Below are 18566 nucleotides of genomic sequence, written 5' to 3' on the forward strand. Positions count from 1 at the left end.
CAATGAGAAACACTCCCCCTCTCCCAGTCTCGAAAACAACAATAATAAAAACCAACCAAACAAACAAAAACCAAACAAACAGACCTGACGTCAACAAACTATCCCAGTGGTCATAATGCACTTTAAAATGTGCATTCATAGCAAGTACCTGTCATGCACCGTGGAAAGAAAAATACGGTAGGTACGATGAATGCTACCTGTGTCTCAAGGTTCACTGGCACACACAATATAACGAGTAGTAAAAGGTCCCTCCCTTTCGACAGTATTGCAGTGGAGAAAGATGGCACAGTGATAGAGTACGGTGGGGTAAAGTGATTGGGAGAGTTCCCAAGCAAAGGGCACAAGGGCGCAGGGCTGGTCGCAGGCACAGCTCGGCTGAGTAGAGTGGAAAGGTGGTGGCTAGTGATATGGAGCCTGGGTTAGCTCAGGTAAATAGTCTAGTTACCCATTAACAGGAAGAGAGAAAAGGGTTCTGTGGTAGTCACCCCAGCTCTTTGAAACTAAACCCACACTCCACAGCACCTCTCTGTTGTGCCCCTTTACTTCCCTTTGCCCTGGAGACCACCATGGAGCTAGAACAAAACTAGAAAAGTCTAAGGGAGTGCTCACACATGGAAAAGGTCTGTTTCCGAAGGTACTGATTATATGAAAGTGCTAAATTCCCATTTGACGTGGGCAAAGATAGAAATGCCCGTGCAGAAGACATGTTCTAAACTATGCTCCATTAAACATCACATTTCAAATACAATACTGTAGGATTGCAGGCCCATCTTTCCGCAGTGAAGAGCTGACCAAAGCCCCATTGGTGCACTATTAAAAAACAAACCAGGAAGCTGAAGGCGGTGGCGCAGGACTTTAATATCACAGGAGGCAGAGGCAGGATGATCTGAGAGTTCAAAGCCAGCCTGGTTTACACAGTGAGTTCCAGGAGCCAAGGCTACACAGGTTGTCTCAAAACAAACAAACAGACAGACAAGGAACAACTTGTCATTTCAAGTCTTAGGTTCTTGGCTCCTGTCAAAATATGTCTAAGCATGAACAAACTGCCTCAGTAGGGACACACTGAGAAAGGGTAGTGAGCCAGCCTTACGATCAGAATGAAATTGCTATTTGTCAGAATACCATTATAAAACCATTCTTCAAAAGTAACACCTTCTTAAGATAAAGAAAAAAAATAATAAATCTGTCATTTTATTTAACATTCATTCTGAAGTTACAATTTTATCAATACAATCTGCTTCTAATGAAGAAATCTTAGTATAAGCCTAAAAACATGCGTTTATACACAGTAAGATCTTTGACATTCCTAAATAAATTACATACATGATATATATTAAACAAAGAATACCAATTTGAGAATTCAGGACATTTATTTTTCTGCATGGGAATTTAACTACTGTGTAATACTCACACAGCAGTTACGTGTACTAGGTAGTGAGACACTAAATAAGCATATTCAAAGTGTCTACAAACAGACTTTGTTTTTTAAGCGACAAAATATTTTCAGTCCTTGACATCTTCTCACTCACCTAGCACCAGATGCAAGGACTTAACAGTAAACATGTACAGTCTCATGCTTAAAACCTAAAGCATGCATTGAGTCAAATTTATATATTGTGATCTATACTACTATGTATGCAATATATACTTCTTACTAACATTTTATACATTAAGTTTTACCCTGCAGCATTCTGGAATTTTAACATTTATGCAAAACAGTTTTGAAAGGTTTATAAAACAAGTTTCATGGTTCATCTGCAGGCTGGCTTGGGTCAGTGGGGAAATCGCAGCAGTCTGAGGTTTAGACCGAATGGAAACGGTGCACGTTCATATCAACTCATGTAAGACACCCATGTACACAGATGACAAAGATCTGTACATCTGGAGTCACCAGTGCAAATACATGCATTTGAGGTACTTATTTTTTCATGGTCAGGTATAATTATGCAGTCATTTTTCTCAAGCACTTAAGATTTAAGACCTAATCAAATGAAAAGCCTGAACTTTAAATATCAGATATTTATATAATTAATTTCCAAGTATTATGCTTTTAATGAAGATTCAACATTAAAGGCTTAGATACCCAATTGAAAATATTTAACAGTAGATTTTCTCATTGTATAGACTGATTGGTAATTATACCTGGCCAAGTGACAATAGTATACTTGATATTCTTGCAGGAACTGTAATGAAATAGTAAAATACTTCATTATTGCTTCATTGGACTGAGAACCTAAACGGCAGAGAAGCAGTGTTCAAGGATGAAACTGAGCATCAGAACAGTGACGCATGCCCCCAAACGTCCTCTGTGCACTACAAACTAAGAGGTCTCTACATTGTCAATGCCATTGGCATCTACATGGATACCAGGTTCCCCACAGAAAGAAGAAGAGACAAAGTGGCCAACACTGGGACACAAACAGTTCTTAAGCTCTGGCAATTCTTCCTTCAGGCGTTCCAGCTGCTCCACTTGGAATATATTTGGCTGTTCAGGCATCCAATCGTATATCCTATGGTGAAACAAAAAAAAAGTAATGTAATTCCATGTTTATTAAAGCTGCCTGACTTAACCTTTTCAAGAGAATTCATTTTTAAAAGTGCCTGAGATGCCCTTATTACAGAGATTTTATTCTGCTTTCTGATAAAACCAAAGGGTTAACAAAACTGTTCTTTTACAGCCCTGGTTACAAAGCAATTCTTCAAATCAGAAAATGAAATCTGTAGGTTCTTAGCGATCCTCAAAGTGTATGTCCTCCAAATCAACTAACTGGTGGTGCCTTATTTCACAGGAGAAAAGGCTCCCAAGAGCTGGAGCTTGTCCCCATGACACAAGTCACAAGTGAACAGTATCTAGCGTGGAGAGAGCAGATAGAGAGAGCCTCTGGTGAGTGAGGCATGCCCAACAGCAGAGACCAGCTCCATATGCTGCCCTGTGAAAGTCAGAACAGGAGAATGCCAGCTAGCAGACAAAGCCGTGAAATTGTAGAGACTGGAGAAAAAGACGGCTGCAGTATCAGACAAAAATGGAGGTGGGGTTCCTTGGACTTCCCACAGGGCAAGGAACCCTGATTGCTCTTCGGGCTGATGGGGGGGGGACCTAATTGGGGGAGGGGGAGGGAAATGGGAGGCGGTGGCGGGGAAGAGACAGAAATCTTTAATAAATAAATAAATTAATTAAAAAAAGTTTTAGATTTTTTTTCCTTTTCTCAATAAAAAAGAAAAAAAAGTTTTAGTTAGAAAAAAAGATCAATCGCCAGCCATTCATAGGGAAAACAGCTTTAAAAGTAGCACACAAGTTTCCCTTGATCTGAAAGTAAAGTGGGAGGGGAGAAGGATGAGGTGGAGCCAGAGCAGCAATTCAGTATCTCACTCTGGCCACGGCTGTCCCTCCCTCTGACACTGACTTATAAGATGAATAGATGCCTCTTAGAATGGAAGATGAGGTCCACGGGAGGGTCTGGTATTTTACTACCACTTCTACCAGCAGCAAAAGAATGTGTTAACCAATTAAACAGAGACAACCCACCCCCTTTGCCCTCAGTTCTCTCAGCTGACCACACTAGCAGCCATTTAAAGTCCCCCAAATATGATGCACACATTTTTTATAAGGATCAGCCAAAAAGTAAATCCCTAAACACTAAGTAACCTCAGAGGTCTGAACAAGCAGGCCACCAAGACCACTCTAAAACAACGCCCACCTCAACAATCCACTCACTAACCCAGAGCTTCTAATTAATTTTCTAGATTTCAATCTCATCTAGGAAGCCAAGAATACTTTAAACATGGAATATGAAAAGGACAAAAGGGACTCACTGTCCTGACCTGGGGACAGAGGACTGTCACCAGACATGCTCCCTCATAGCACTTTCAGCACAAAACAAGGCCTTAGGAACTCAAAACACAATAGCATATAAGGAAAACTCAACAGAAACAGAGGGAAAGGCTCAGAGTAGGATGAAGAGCAAAACAGAGAATGGATCACAAATGTTGTGTCCAAGTGTCAATGATACAGAGGGCTAACATAAAATTGAATCCAGAAATGTACATTCCCTGTTTTCTCCAGGACCCACTCTACCACTGAACTACACTCCCACCTAAAGTCCCACACCTCTACATTCCCCAAACAAGGTCTCATGTCTGGTTTCGGAACTGACCTTCTGATCCTGTCTTTACCTGCAAGAGTTTTGGGTTGCAGCCACGTAGCTCCACACCAAGTTTGTGCTGTGCTGGTTTTGAGCACACTAGGCAAACACTGTACCAACTATGCTGCATGCCCAGTCCAGTCTTTAATGACACACATCGAGCAAGAGGCTAGTGGGGTAAAACCACTCAGAAGATCCATTTCTAGGATTTCAGAGCACTGGCTAGATTCTCTGAAGCCTCAAAGGGGAAACAAATTATCTTAAGGAAACAGCAACCAATGTGACTTCACAGTTCTCAATGCTAACACGGAAAACAGAGCATGATGGTGAAACAAAGAAAATCTACAAACATTTACAATTAATTCTATGTCTTCCGCTCTCAGAATGATGTAAAGGATGTGCTCTGTGTCAATGATAGCAAACAAGGAGAAGAGATATGGCTGTGGAGACTTGAAATGCAGCAAGTGGCTGCTCTCAGGAAGGAGCCTGTGCTCACAGAAGCCAGCTGGTCTGTACTGGGGCATCTTAGTGAGAACAGGAAACCACTGCCACTTCAGCGGTCTTGTAATCTAAGGAGAGAGTCCCCTAGTCTCAACCAGAAACTTGTTTTAATACAGTATGCCTGAACCATGGGCTCATGTAGTTTCCTTCTCACCTGGCAGGACTTTACCCTGAGAACTGGCCATAGGTTGTGATGGACACTCCAACTTATTTATCCTGCAACTCTTCTAAAAATGTCTGACTCAGATGTGGATGCCTAATTTTGCTGAGCTAGCAGCTGAGTGGATCACAAAGCCAATGAAGTCAAGATCTGAATCTAACAGTACATAACACAAAATGGGAAGAACTAAGGAACCTTGTTTTTAATCTTACACACATGTATCTGTATTGTGAGTAAGCAAAGTTTTGGAGAAATTTTACATCTATATTTCATGAGACCTGGTGAATAACATCCATATCAACACTAACAGCCTAATTATTATTAAGAAGTAGAATAAGCAATAGAATATATAGCTAGAACAGAAGTAATTTATAGCTATATACAAAAATGGATTAAGACCACACAAAGCATAAAAATTAAATTCATATAAATATCAAACGGCATATTATTTAAGGATTGAAATAAGACTAAAGCTTTTTGAGAGAAATTAAGTAGCTGAGGAAAGGTGAGGGATGGAAGGAGGAAGGGAGGGAGGGAGGGAGGGAGGGAGGGAAGGAGGGAGGGAGGGAGGGAGGGAGGGAGGAAAAACTGGGATTATACAGAAGCACAGAGCATTTAAAATCACTTGCCTTTAAACTCACTACAAGTGTTTGCTGTATTTTTCTCTCTTCTCTCTTGTTCCCTCTCTTCTTTGAAGCTGTTGGTGGTGCTTAGGACTGAACTTAGGTCATTCACAAGGCAACTTAAGTGTTCTGTCACTGGTCTATGGACTCCAAACCCCTAGAATGGGTCAAGCTAGGCATTGGTAGGCATGCCTCCAAGAGGAGTAGGATTTCAGGGCCTGCTTCGCTATACTAGACCCTGTATTGTCTGCTGCACCAAAGCCAGATGAACATTTAACAAAGCTATAAAGGTCATCATAAATTAATCATTCCCAGTGAAATGTTAGAAAATAAAATGCAACAGTTTTACATTACAAATCAGGGCTACCTGTCCAATCTGTGCTTTAATGCTTCTGTAGAGAAATAGTTTTTCATCACTGAAAATGCATACTTAAGGTTGGGCTGCAGGTCAGGTGCTCTAGTGTGTTCTTAGCACGCATCCCCAGCATCATCTATAGCATAGCAGGGCGGTGACCCATGACCACAATCCCATCATCAGGTGGAGGCAGGAGTATTGGAAGTTCAAGGTCATCTTTAGCTATACAGTAAATTCAGAAACCAGCTGGAGCTATATAACCAAACCAAATCTATACTCCTATCACCCCTCTTTCATAAGTTCCCCAAAGGCTCCAAATCACTAACCACTCAAAACCACCTAAATTTGTCCATTTAGAAACATAGAAGCCAGGCAGTAGTGCATGTCTTTTATCCTAGCACATGGGAGGCAGAGGCCAGTAGATCTCTGTGAGTTCGAGGCCAGCCTGGCCTACAAAGAGTTCCAGGACAGCCAGTGCTATTACACAGAGAAAAACTGTCTTAGAACCCCCACACCCCAATAAAACAACCAAAAAATAAAAGTAAATATAATATAAAAAGAAAAACAATAAGACAGGGACTTGGCCAGGGACAACTGAAGGAATAAAAAAACTGGTAGGTTTTTTTTATTGTAAGCCTTAGTAACTATTAGAATTTTTTTATATTATACACAAATATTTTCACATCAATATAACCTCCCTTGTCTCTTGGGCCCTAATTAGAGCCCATGCCAGCCTGGCCCTCCAAATACCTCAATAGTCATGCCCTGCCTCATATATGCTGAACCTGGGCCTGAAATGTAAGTTCTATCAAAGAAAATATGCCCATCTCAAACTTTCAACTCTGTCCCTTTCTTCAAAGATGCTGAGCCAGGCAGAGTCTTCCTCAGCACTTGGTATGATATTGTTCTGCTAGTCATGTCAACATCCAGCTCCAACCATAAAAGTCCTCGAGAGGAAGGAGCTGCCTAATTTATTTTCCTTGGCAAAATCATCCACCTCACACCATCTTTTCCTTGACCCCAAATACTTAGTCATTTTTTCTTTTTCATACTCAACAGATACACATAAAATTTCCCAACATTTGCTAAAGCCAGTATTTCTTATCAAATTGTTAATATAAAATTGATTATTTTTATTTTGTTAGTTGGAAACACCTATTTTAAAAAACCAGTCAGCCATTCTGCTTTATGCAAAATAAACCAACTAGTTTAGAAAGCAGGTAGACAGGTAGGTAGCATGCAGGCTACAATTTAAGGCAGTAGAGCACCTAGGCATAGTGACTTTCAACTATAAGACTAGGCTTTGGGAGTTGAGATAGGAAGGCTGCAAGACTAAGCCAGCCTGAGCTACATAGTGAAACCTCTCCCTGTCTCCAAAAATCAAAATAAATTAAGTTAAACAAGTAAGTGAATAAACTAGACCAGCTTAGACAAAACAGTGGGAGTAAAATCTTTATTAAAAATAATATAACTTATTAGGACAAAGCATAGTATGTATTAAATCCAAGGAAAGTATATTTTTGGTTTTCAAGCTGGTCTGGTTCTTTAGAACCCAAAGCCTCAAAATAAAAAAAAAAAAAAGAAAGTAAGAAAGAAAAACAACCTTGAGTATCAGCAACTATTAGACTATTAAACTTGCATCTTAAAATACTAATTCCTAGAAAACTGTTTTCCCATCTAGTCAGTAACATTTGCTCCCACAGTCTTTATTTTATTGCCCTAGCCTCTGAAGACAGTACACAAAACAAGCAAAAATGCCTTGCTCTTGTGTGTCCCACACTCTCTCTGTGTGTGCAATATGGAACAGGGAGGCACTAATTCAAAGAGGCCAGGAAGGAAAGTAGACACATGGTGTAATACATTGCATGTTGTGTGTCAGTCACTGATAAATGATGTTGAGCAGAGTAAAAGCAGTGCCCTGTGAACAGAAGCTACTGGCAAGTACAGGTGAAACTATATAGCCTTCCTTAAGTGACATTTCAGCATACAGCAATGTCTTTCTGAAGCAAAAAGAAGCAGCACACAGAGGGAAGTCATGAGAGGAAAGACCCAGAGGAAAACAGGACTGAGAGGTGACAGAACTCTGTCAGGAAGACTTCAAGGACTTCCCTGAGAAAATACAATAAGCAGAGTGGACATTTTGTTGAAACCAAGGTGATAAGAAGGGACAAAAGTTTGAAAAGGTCAAGAAAATGTCCTGAGTTGTATACATATATCACTGGGAATGTATAAAGATATAAAACCCCACAGAATTCAAATGAGATCAATGTAGTGGTTTGAATGAGAATGTTCAGTTCCTGGTAGACAGACTATTTGGGAAGGACTGGAGGCTTGAAGGAGGTATGTCACAGGGGTGGACTTTGAGCTTACAAAAGCCAACAGGCCCAGTCTGTTTCTGTCTCTCTCTGCCTCCTGCTTGTAAATCAGAAGTAAGCTCTCAGCTACTGCTTCAGCACCGTGCCTACCTGCCTGCTGCCATATTCCTTACCATGATAGCCATGTGCTCAACCTCTGCAACTGCAAACAAGACCCCTACACTAAATGCCTTTGTCATGGTGTCTTTTCACAGCACAGAAAGTAACTAAGACAATCACTGAGAAAGTTCTGACAGACAGGAAACACGTGTGGGACGGGCAGCTGTCTTCAACCAAGGTAACTTGTACATTTGGGTTAAGGCTTCTCAAGTGGCTTTGACATAGTTCAATATCTGGGAAAAGCTCACAAGCTATCAAGATAAACTTTAGGCTAAACTACATAGTTTTAACCTAACTAAATTTAACAGTTTAGGAGATAAAAAGCTACACCATTTATAACATTCCATGGAGATTTTTTACAAGAAACAAATACCTATCATATATTAGACCATTTACTCCAAATTCCTTCAGTTTCCTTCTGTTTTCAGGATCATTGGTATCATCACCCCAGCAGAAAATGACCAATCCCTTAGCTTTTGCCTCTTGGACATAAGATGGGTTTCTAAGCAGATCTTCAGTATGGGCATTAATTCCCTGAAGGAAAAAAAATTCATTGTTTACAAAAAAAGAAATGTCATTACAAATACTAAACTATCAGACTCTAGGTTGTTAGTGCTCTTTAGAGGAGATGAAACAGGGGAAAATGGGCAGATATTTTTCTTATAATTTCCCTTATTTAATGGATTATATACATGTGTGCATATAAACTCAACATATTATTAATACCTATATGTAATTTATAAGCACACTGAATATGTAGTCGTTGTCATTTCTGTACTTCACATTAGTAAAACCAATAATCAGCTGTTAGAATAGGAAACATTATATAAGCCAGGCATTGGTGGCACAGGCCTTTAAGCCCAGAACTTGGGAGGCAGAGGCAGGTGGATCTCTGTGAGTTCAAGGCCAGCCTGGTCTACAAGAGCTAGTTCCAGGACAGGCTCGAAAGCCACAGAAAAAACGTCTAAAAAAACAAAAAACAAAAAAAAAACCCCAAAACAAACCACCATTATTTAATACTGTATAAAAAAAGAGAGAGAAAACGTTTGTACAAGCAACATTTAATGTACTTAGCAGGCTGGGTTTATATATTTATTGAATATGTGTGTGCATGTGCATAACAGTAACAATTAAGTTAATTATTTTTAAAGAAGAAAACTGGAACATACATAACTCACCAAAATATTTTCAAACTGTGCAAAGCTCATAGCAATGGGTGTTGTCCTAGATCTGAGGTCCATGAGTTCAGGGTAAATATCAGATTTTCCTTGGGTCAGAAATAATATGGGATATTTATTTTGCTTTTGCCGAACCCTAAATAGACAGGATAAAGAAAAAAAATGGTAGAAAGATAATAATATTACTTTGAAACTTTAGAAACTACTAAAAAGAAAGAAAACAAAACAGAAAGAAACAAAAGATATGCATATGGCTCTTGCCCACAATCCCAGCTCTAGGAGGTTGAGGCTGGAGGATCACTGTAAACTCAAGGCTAGCCTGGGCTACACAGTGAATTCTGGTCTACAGATTGAAAACTCTCAAAAGCAGAACAAACAAGAAAGACCAATCCCATGACCAAACACAGGACCAGCCCAAACTCAGACACAATCATGTCAAACATAAAGATTTAAAGCCTTTATACACAAGAATACAATAATCTTAGAAATGGAAAATGGGAAACCGCAGGAGGGTTTACAGCTTGTGTGGAGGACAAAATACCAGACATAGCGATACAAGACCCAGTACAGGACAAACAAAGGGTGTCACGGTGAAGGGCACTTGGGAAAAAAGTGCTTTTTAGGAAGGAAAGAAATGGACAACTGGCTGAGGACAAACCAGGGTGCCATCTGGACAACCTCCCAATACTGCCTCCCCAAACCTAGCTATAATCAAAGGGTGCAGAAACAAACAAAAAGACCTGAATATTACTCACATTGTACAAATATCTGCATCAAACGAAGAAAATACTATTCTCCTCTTCCCAGAATTTTCTAAAACAGTTTTTAAAATTATATCCAAAAACTGATTCATGTCAAAATATGTTGATAAGTTGCCATCCCATACTCCATCCTATATAGAAAGAAGGAAATGAGAGGCCATGAGACATGCTGGAGCTGCAGTGTTAGACAAATGCCAAGAACAATCAGCCCAATATTTATAAATGTAGTTATGTGTTTTCCAAGGGTATATAGGATATTACAGGATACAGAGAGTAAACAGATTATTAAATTAAAGCAAATAATCATATCCATCTTTACAGTTGCCCCCCGCTTGGGAAGCAGGAGATCAACTTATTTTAACACGCATCTCATGTGTAGCATGACGCACATCCTTCAGCTGTATATGAATCTCTATCATTAGACATCTGGTATTTTGTATTCTTTGACCTCTGATTTGTTTATTCCCTCAATGCAATTAGTAACTAGTTCTGGTCTCTATATTTAAAATAAAATCAGATTATCTATCTAAGTAAAACCATGCAATATTTTCCTGTGGCTACCTTACTTCTATTTAGCAAATAATTTCTCCAAGGCCTATTTAATGTAGCAAATAGCGAGATTTCATTTTTTTCCCCTACAGACTAAATGTGTGGCTATTTCTCTGCCTGCTTGCCCAGTAATGGACACATAGGCTGTCGCCCCGCCCCCACCCATTTTTACCTATTGTGAAGACGTAGGCAATAATTACCTTTACAGGGTCGTGGTCCTTCTTGGTAGATACCCAGTGTGGAGATTTTTAAAGAAAATGGCCCCCTTAGGGAGAGGCATTATTATAAGGTGTGGCTTTGCTGGAGTGGGTATGGCCATGCTGGAGGAAATGTGTTCCTGTGGGGCTGAGCTCTGAGGTCTCCTATGCTCAAGCTACACTACCTGCAGATCAAGACCAACTCTATGCTCCTCCTCCAGCACCATGCCATCTGCATGATGATAATGAACTAAACTGTAAGCCAGCACCAATGAAATGCTTTTCCTTTGCAAGAGTTGCTGTGGTCATGTCTTTTCACAGCAATAGAACCCTAAGACAACCAGGAAGAGGGATAGGAGATAGCTAGGTTATATGGCAGATTTCTCTTTCTAATTTCTTTAGAAACCTGCTTTCCATAATAGCTTTTATCTTCCTGTCCAACCATGCTCAGGAGGTCCATTTTAACCACATGGTGGCCAGTATTTGGTTTCTTTTAACTTTTTTGGCAACCATGTTAAAGACATATAGTGTGATACCTGCTCGTGGAACTAACATTTATTTCACAGATAGGAAACCGAAGGCCAGGAAGGACTGACTGTCAAAGAAGACATGGTTATCTAGTGATAGCACAGCAAATAATTCAGGTGCTGAGACAACAAGGATCAATTAAACAACAAAAGGCTTTGCTTGTAAATGTAACAAATAAAAGATACATTTCAGGAAACCTCCAATTTACTATGACTTACCTATTTTGACGTAATCTTCATAAACCATAAGATGTATCAGTCATTATTAATTATTACAAAATATTAAAATTCTTAAATAATAAGTCAAAATAATTCTCAAAGCCTCAACAAACAAACAAAAAACTACATATTAAGAAAATCTTGGTCACAAATTTGCCGTCTGAACCAGGACTGCCTTAACCTGATATAAAGGCAGTTATAAAATTTTCTAAATGAAACAAATCTAGGCTGTTGGTCCAGATGTCCAATACATCAGGACTCCACATTCCAGGCAACCTTTTACCATACATACCTTCCTCTAGTCCAAAACGCATTCAATAATTAGTTCTTTCTTTCAAAGCTTTATTTTTTTAAGTTATGGGTTTACATGTGGGTATATGCACATCATAGCAGGTGCCTGGGGCCAGTAACATTGGTTCCTCGTAGACTTGGGGTTAAGGACAGTTTAAGGACCTGATGCTTAACTGAACTTGTATCCTCTGCAAGAGCAGTAAATGCCTTCTACTCTCAATAGTTAATTAGTCCTTGTTTTCCTCAAATAAGAAAAAACTCTAGGGAAAAAGGACTTTATTTTGTCCTTATTCTGTTTATGTTCTCAGTACTCAGAAAATGCCTGACCTTTACTGACTTCTCAGTAAATATTTGTGGATAATGAATAATTAAACCTGGGAATGATTTAAAAACATATTTACAGGGGCTGGAGAGATGGCTCAGAGGTTAAGAGCATTGCCTGCTCTTCCAAAGGTCCTGAGTTCAATTCCCAGCAACCACATGGTAGCTCACAACCATCTGTAATGGGGTCTGGTGCCCTCTTCTGGCCTGCAGGCATACACACAGACAGAATATTGTACACATAATAAATAAATAAATAAATATTAAAAAAACCCATATTTACAAAAACTTCTTCTACTGTGGTAATATTTAACTAAAAATGCTCTTAAAAATTATTACAATATTTTTAGATGTAGACTATAAAGAAATAATTAGTGAGAGCTTGACTGTTTATTTTTTAATGTACCAAAAGCTGTTTATATTAATGTACACACAAGCCACATGTATACCAAAACTTTTACAATATACACTAAGCAATTAAAAAGCGTTCAAATACTAGTATAAGTGTAAAGTATGCTTTATTAAAAGTCTTGGTTCAGCAGATAAAGGTGCTTGCTACATAAGCCTGACAACCTGAGTTTGATCCCAAGTCCGTGGTAGAAGGAGAGAACAGAGTCCTAAAAGTTGTCCTCTGACCTTCATGGGTATCATGGCACATATTCACAAAAATACACACAAATTACTTTGTCTTAAATTCTAAAAGGTTCAGCAAATAACGTGCTTCAAAGAAAGAAACACAAGACTTCAGTTTTACTCAGTGTCATTAAAAACAAAAAAAGAGTAACAAAAAAAAATTACTTACCCTGTGTTGGCAAATCCATTTTATTTCTATATTAAATCCTACATCTTCTGGCACTGATTCTAAAACCTACAGTGTTGTGTGTTGATGATGAATTGTGTTGGTTTTGGCAAGATGGATGGCAAATAAGGGGGGAGGGAGGAAAACAGAATTATTACAAAAATCAGTAGGAATATATTACCAATATGTTTTTTGTCATTATAATTCATTATCTATTCTAATACTCAACTGAAAACACAGATTTTTATGTTAAATAAGAAGAAAGAATTTTAAAAAGCAGTAGGCTTAAGTAATATCTTTGATAACTCAATTTTCATCATAAAAATAGACCGTTAAGCCAGGTAGTGGTGGTGCACACCTTTAATCCTAGCACCTGGGAGGCAGAGGCAGGCAGATCTCTGTGAGTTTGAGGCCAGCCTGGCCTACAAGAGCTAGTTCCAGGACAGGCTTCAAAGCTACAGTGAAACCCTATCTTGAGAAGAGAAAAAAAATAGACCCTTAACTGTTGGGGAATATTATTTTCAAGTGTGTGAGTTTTGTTTACGTTGCATTTGTTTTACTTTGTGAAGCTGTGTTACTGCGCCTGTCTAAAACACCCAATGAACCTAATGATGAATGGCCAATAGCAAGGCAGGAGCAAGGACAGGTGGGGCTAGCAGGCAGAGAGTATAAATAGAAGGAGAAATCTAGAAGAGAGAAAGAGGAACAACAAGAGAACAAGGAAAAAGGGAAACGGGGGCTAGCCACCCAGCAACTCACGGAGTATAAAGGAAAATAAGACATAGAGAAGTGCAAAAGATAAAAGCCCAGAGTCAAAAGGTAGATGGGATAATTTAAGAAAAGCTGGCTAGAAACAAGCCACACTAAGGCCAAGCCTTCATAACTAAGAATAAGACTCTGTGTGTGATTTATTTGGGAGCTGGGTCCCTCAAAAAGTCAAAAGAGCAAAATATCCCACAACACTAAACCTAACATCTTTTTCATCATTCCTTTAAAAAATATCTAAAGTGAGCTACTGGAAGCAAGAATTGAATTGAGGAAGACTTTATCCCTAACTCTAAGCCTAACCCTAACTCAAGTCATGCTTTATGAATTACATTCAGATATGGGGAATATACTAAAATAAGATTAAATAAAAGCCTTTAATTCCAGCACTTGGGAGGCAGAGGCAGGCGGATCTCTGTGAGTTCAAGACCAGCCTGGTCTACAAGAGCTAAGTCCTAGTTAAAGGACAGGTTCCAAAGTTTCAGAGAAACCCTGTCTCGAAAAAAAAACAAACAAAAAAACAAAAAACAAAAGAGATTAAATAAAAATCATCATTTTTAACTTTTTAAAAGGTGTCATTGTTCAACAAATACCATGTTAATTGATAACCCCCAGAAAATACTATGCTATTGAGGTCCATAAATCAGAAAGGCACACACACACACACACACACAAAATAATCATAATCGAGTTGCTCATTCTTTCTAAAGAAAATGATCTGGACACATGGCAAGCTGATCATTTAGGGAGCTGTATTGGAAAATCAAATTTAAAAAATGATAAGGAGTGCTTGCTTGAAAGAGGTCCTAAGTAAATTCCTACCAATACCACCAAAGCAAAAACAAAAATTCAAGCAATTACAGCATGAACAGAAGCATAGTTACTAGACCAAACAACTGACTTGAAAGAGGGGTTCATTATGAAAGTACATGAGCATCTCTCTAGCATCTATATGGACTTTCCTGAGGCTGTAAATTGTCTCCAGTTTCTAAAATATTATTATTACTATTATTTTAAAGACAGGGTCTCAGCATGCAGCACCTATCCTGGAACTGACTGTATATCAGGCTGGCCTCACAGAGAACTGCCTGTCTTTCCCTCCCAGAGTACGAGATGAAAGGTGTGTACCACCATGCCTGGCCAAATTTTAAAATCTTAATACTAGCTTTTGCATTCATAGTGTATTTCTGAAATCCTTTTTAAACAATGAAGCCTCTTATGTTCTCTCCAGACTGTAAAATTTAAACACTACAAAAAGGCCTCTTCCACTATCACATCTTCCTTCCCCCTCTTGTCTTCCCCTTTAAGCCCTCTCCTTTCCTTCAGACAGAAACATGCGAACTTGTTATTGTCACCAAATTAGCCCAACGAGGGAGGTCTTACTCAACTAAAAGTTAAGCAGTTCTTTAAAACCAGCTGAGCCTCAGGGATGATAGCCAGCACCTGCAATCCCAGCACTTGGGGCAGGCAGAAACCCAGGAGTTCAAAAAGCCTAGGCCAGCATGAGCTATGTGATATCATGCCTCAAACCTCCCACAACACCCATGATAATAAACTGATACAGCCTTTTTAGTGCCCATTTAAGAGAGTAAAACAAACCATTATGCAATCAGCTATCAATCAGATAGCCTTGTCCAGGTACCTCAAGGAACTTACCATCTTAAGAGAAGGAAATGGCTGGTTTTCAGAAAGGAAAGTTTCTTCCTCAACCACACTTTCTGAAATTTCAGATTATAAAAGTTTGGTAAATAAAATGCACTAGAGCAGATCTACTAAACCCTGACAGAACCCCTGCACTGAAGCAATTACCACATCTTAGGCTTAGTATTTCTGAAGGCAGTTGCACTTATTACCTTTAGCCATTAAGAAGAACCCCATTTTCTAAATGAGCATCTAGCAACAAGACTAGTTCATAATACTTCATGTAAATATCATCCTTTGTGGCCCCAACAAGTGATTTTTTTTTAAATAAAAACTGTTAAGATGACTTTCTGAATAGTAGTGAAAAGCAGTAATTACTCTCAGTGAAATTCGTAGTTGTATCAAAACCAGTTCACTAATCGGATTTAAAAATCTAAGGGTTGGAGCATAGCTAGGATGGTAAAACGCTTGCCTAGCATGGATGAAGCCCTGAGCTCCAGTCTCAAGACCAAATAAAAGAAAGTAAGCATGGCATATGCCTGTAATCCTAGCACTCGGAAAGTAGAAGCAGGAGGGTAAGCTTAAAGTTATCCTTGAGCATATAGTAAACTTAAGGCTAGGCTAAGCTACATGAAACTGCCTTAAAAACAAACAGGAAAATCTATAGCTACTTTTGTTATCATGATCTTCTAATCCAAAATGGATTACATTTTTAAGAATCATAGAATTTTCTCCTAAAAGGAAAAATAAAATATCAATCCATGTACATCATAAATTTATTTTAAAATTAAAATTAGGTAAAAGTTTGCAGCTGAATAAAAGTAAAATTTTTGTGTACTGTCATAAAATATGTCTATGAAGTCATTATTTTGAGATTGCCTTGGGTCTACGTGAGCACTGGCCCTTTGCAGAAAGACTGTGAAAGTCAGTCTCTGGACTATGCAACCACTGTCCTACCTTTGAGAGACAGCATAGTCTAGCTAAAGAAAGGGAGCACAAAGCAATAGGTTTCAAGAGTCTCAATGAATTATTGAGCTCCGTTGAGAAAGGAACGTAAAGTGGTCCTCCACAGCAACGCTGGAGGCCACACTGTGTGAGGACACTAGGGCACAAAGTAGTGAAGTAAAGTGACCTGTCCACAGTCACAGCTAGAGGGGATAAGGCTGATCAAACTCCTGGCATTAGACTCTGTACCTAAGAGGTACCCTTCTCTGTAATAGTTAAGAAGGTTTGGAAAGAACTGACATAAAACTAAGGGAAGCCTACTATGCACATAACACTCATCTGAAAAATCAATGTAAGAGCTACACATTTATGAAATTGTATTCAGACAGACCAATACTATAGTCATTAAGATGACCAAGGATACATTAAAATGAATGGGGAATATTCATCCTATCAATGCCAATCATAAAACAAAAGCAGTGATTCCAAACTGGCACATACGTTTCCGATCTTTGGTTTTTAGTGCAGTCACATGAGAAAGCTAGAAAACAAGCAAACAAAATACAATTAGAAAAAATCCATAGTTTATGAAGGTAACTTGTAATTAAAGGTAATTAAAAGTAACTAGAAAAGCTAGCAAGCTAGAACAGACAAAATGTGGAATTACCAGTTTAATAATAAGCACTAAACATTATGGTACTTTCTATATAAAATCATTACCAAATGCTTATGGGGTAAAAGAATTAAAAAAAAAAAAAGACCCTAAGTTACCAGGCAGAGGCGGGTGGATTTCTGTGAGTTTGAGGCCAGCATGGTCTACAGAGTGAGTTCCAGGACAGCCAGAGATACACACAGAGAAACACTGTCTTAAAAACAAACCAAAACAAAACAAAAACTCTTAAGTTAGGAAATTATTTGTACTTAGTTATTAACTTAAGTATCTAACAGGGATGAGATACAGAATCATGCAAAGTAACACAGCAAAACAAAATATACTAAGATCTGAAATATGAATAAAACTATCATATAAAAAAGTCCTATCGCAAAACATGATGGTTCTATAAAGAGCTTCTGCAGACAGAAGCAACCTAAGACTATGAACATATACTCTACAGCTGAGAGTTACAGGCTAACTCCTCTAAGAATGGAACCCATGATACCAGCAAAGAATACTGGAGATGAGCATAAACCCATCCCTTAGTTAGACCAGAAACTAAAATATACTTCATGTATGTTGAATGCATAGTTATTCTTAAGTGCAGAGAGTATTACTAAATCAGACAAATGCAAATCATACTAAAGCTGAAGGAAAATCCATATTTTTGTGTCACTGTTAATACCTTCAATAACTGGAGCTGGTCAAATGTTAATTCTTTTACTGGAATTTCAAACAATTCAACTGGATCAGCTTCAAATTTCTATTAGAAAAGAGAGAGGGAGACATTAATCTGTTTTACTATTTCTGAATGATTGTACTACATACACCCATAACCTCAATTTACTGAAGGTGAGATAGCTCTTAGGTAGCCATCATGAACCCATCGTGACCCCATGCTGTAGTATTATGTCAGAAGAACCTAATACTACAGGAGCTCTTGTCTGGCTCCCTGCCCTGTAGGCTTAGAAGAGCCTACAGCCTTGCACATGCTAGACAAAAGCTCTTCTCTCTGAGCTACACCCAAGTCCCTGGCTTTTGTTTTTAATGCAGGCATCCAGTATCTGGAAGAAAAAAGCATCTGGAAGGGGTGGAAGCATTGGTGACAGAGCATGATGTCAGGCATCATTTTCACTGCCTCTTTCATGCAGTGTTCATTTGACATTTATCCATGCTACATGCCTAGGAAATCAACATGCAAGTATTATAAGCGAATTAATGCTGCAAGTAAGTTTCTATTTTTTCTAAGCTCTTCAAATACCTAACTTGACTAAAAGTAGCAGCCACACCAAGAAATTTCTATGAATCTGTGTCTGATTATCTATAAGCAATATTTAGGAACTACTATCGAGCATGTATTCTCCACAGGCAAATCTAAATTTTAAAGCCATATCAAATGTTATGCTGTAGGAAGTACCACTCTCTTAAGGAAATGAGTTAAGGTACCACCATTAAATTAACTC

General features: G+C 38.6%; 1 protein-coding gene across 5 annotated transcripts in view; it reads right to left on the reverse strand.

Annotated features, from left to right (window-relative positions):
* Positions 1-839: 839 nt before the first annotated feature.
* Positions 840-18566, reverse strand: part of Gpcpd1 (glycerophosphocholine phosphodiesterase 1) — a 57875-nt gene continuing 40148 nt past the window's right edge. For all 5 annotated transcript variants that reach the window (XM_075962258.1, XM_075962259.1, XM_075962260.1 and 2 more), the window contains 8 exons: positions 17789-17866; positions 16950-16989; positions 15519-15580; positions 13101-13166; positions 10189-10325; positions 9434-9569; positions 8629-8789; positions 840-2510 (listed from right to left, as the gene is read on the reverse strand). In XM_075962258.1, coding sequence (XP_075818373.1) covers positions 2321-2510; positions 8629-8789; positions 9434-9569; positions 10189-10325; positions 13101-13166; positions 15519-15580; positions 16950-16989; positions 17789-17866 — 870 coding nt within the window. In that variant the 3' untranslated portion in view covers positions 840-2320. The remainder of the gene's footprint in view (positions 2511-8628; positions 8790-9433; positions 9570-10188; positions 10326-13100; positions 13167-15518; positions 15581-16949; positions 16990-17788; positions 17867-18566) is intronic.

Source organism: Microtus pennsylvanicus, chromosome 2, assembly GCF_037038515.1.
Source record: "Microtus pennsylvanicus isolate mMicPen1 chromosome 2, mMicPen1.hap1, whole genome shotgun sequence".
Lineage (NCBI taxonomy): Eukaryota > Metazoa > Chordata > Mammalia > Rodentia > Cricetidae > Microtus > Microtus pennsylvanicus.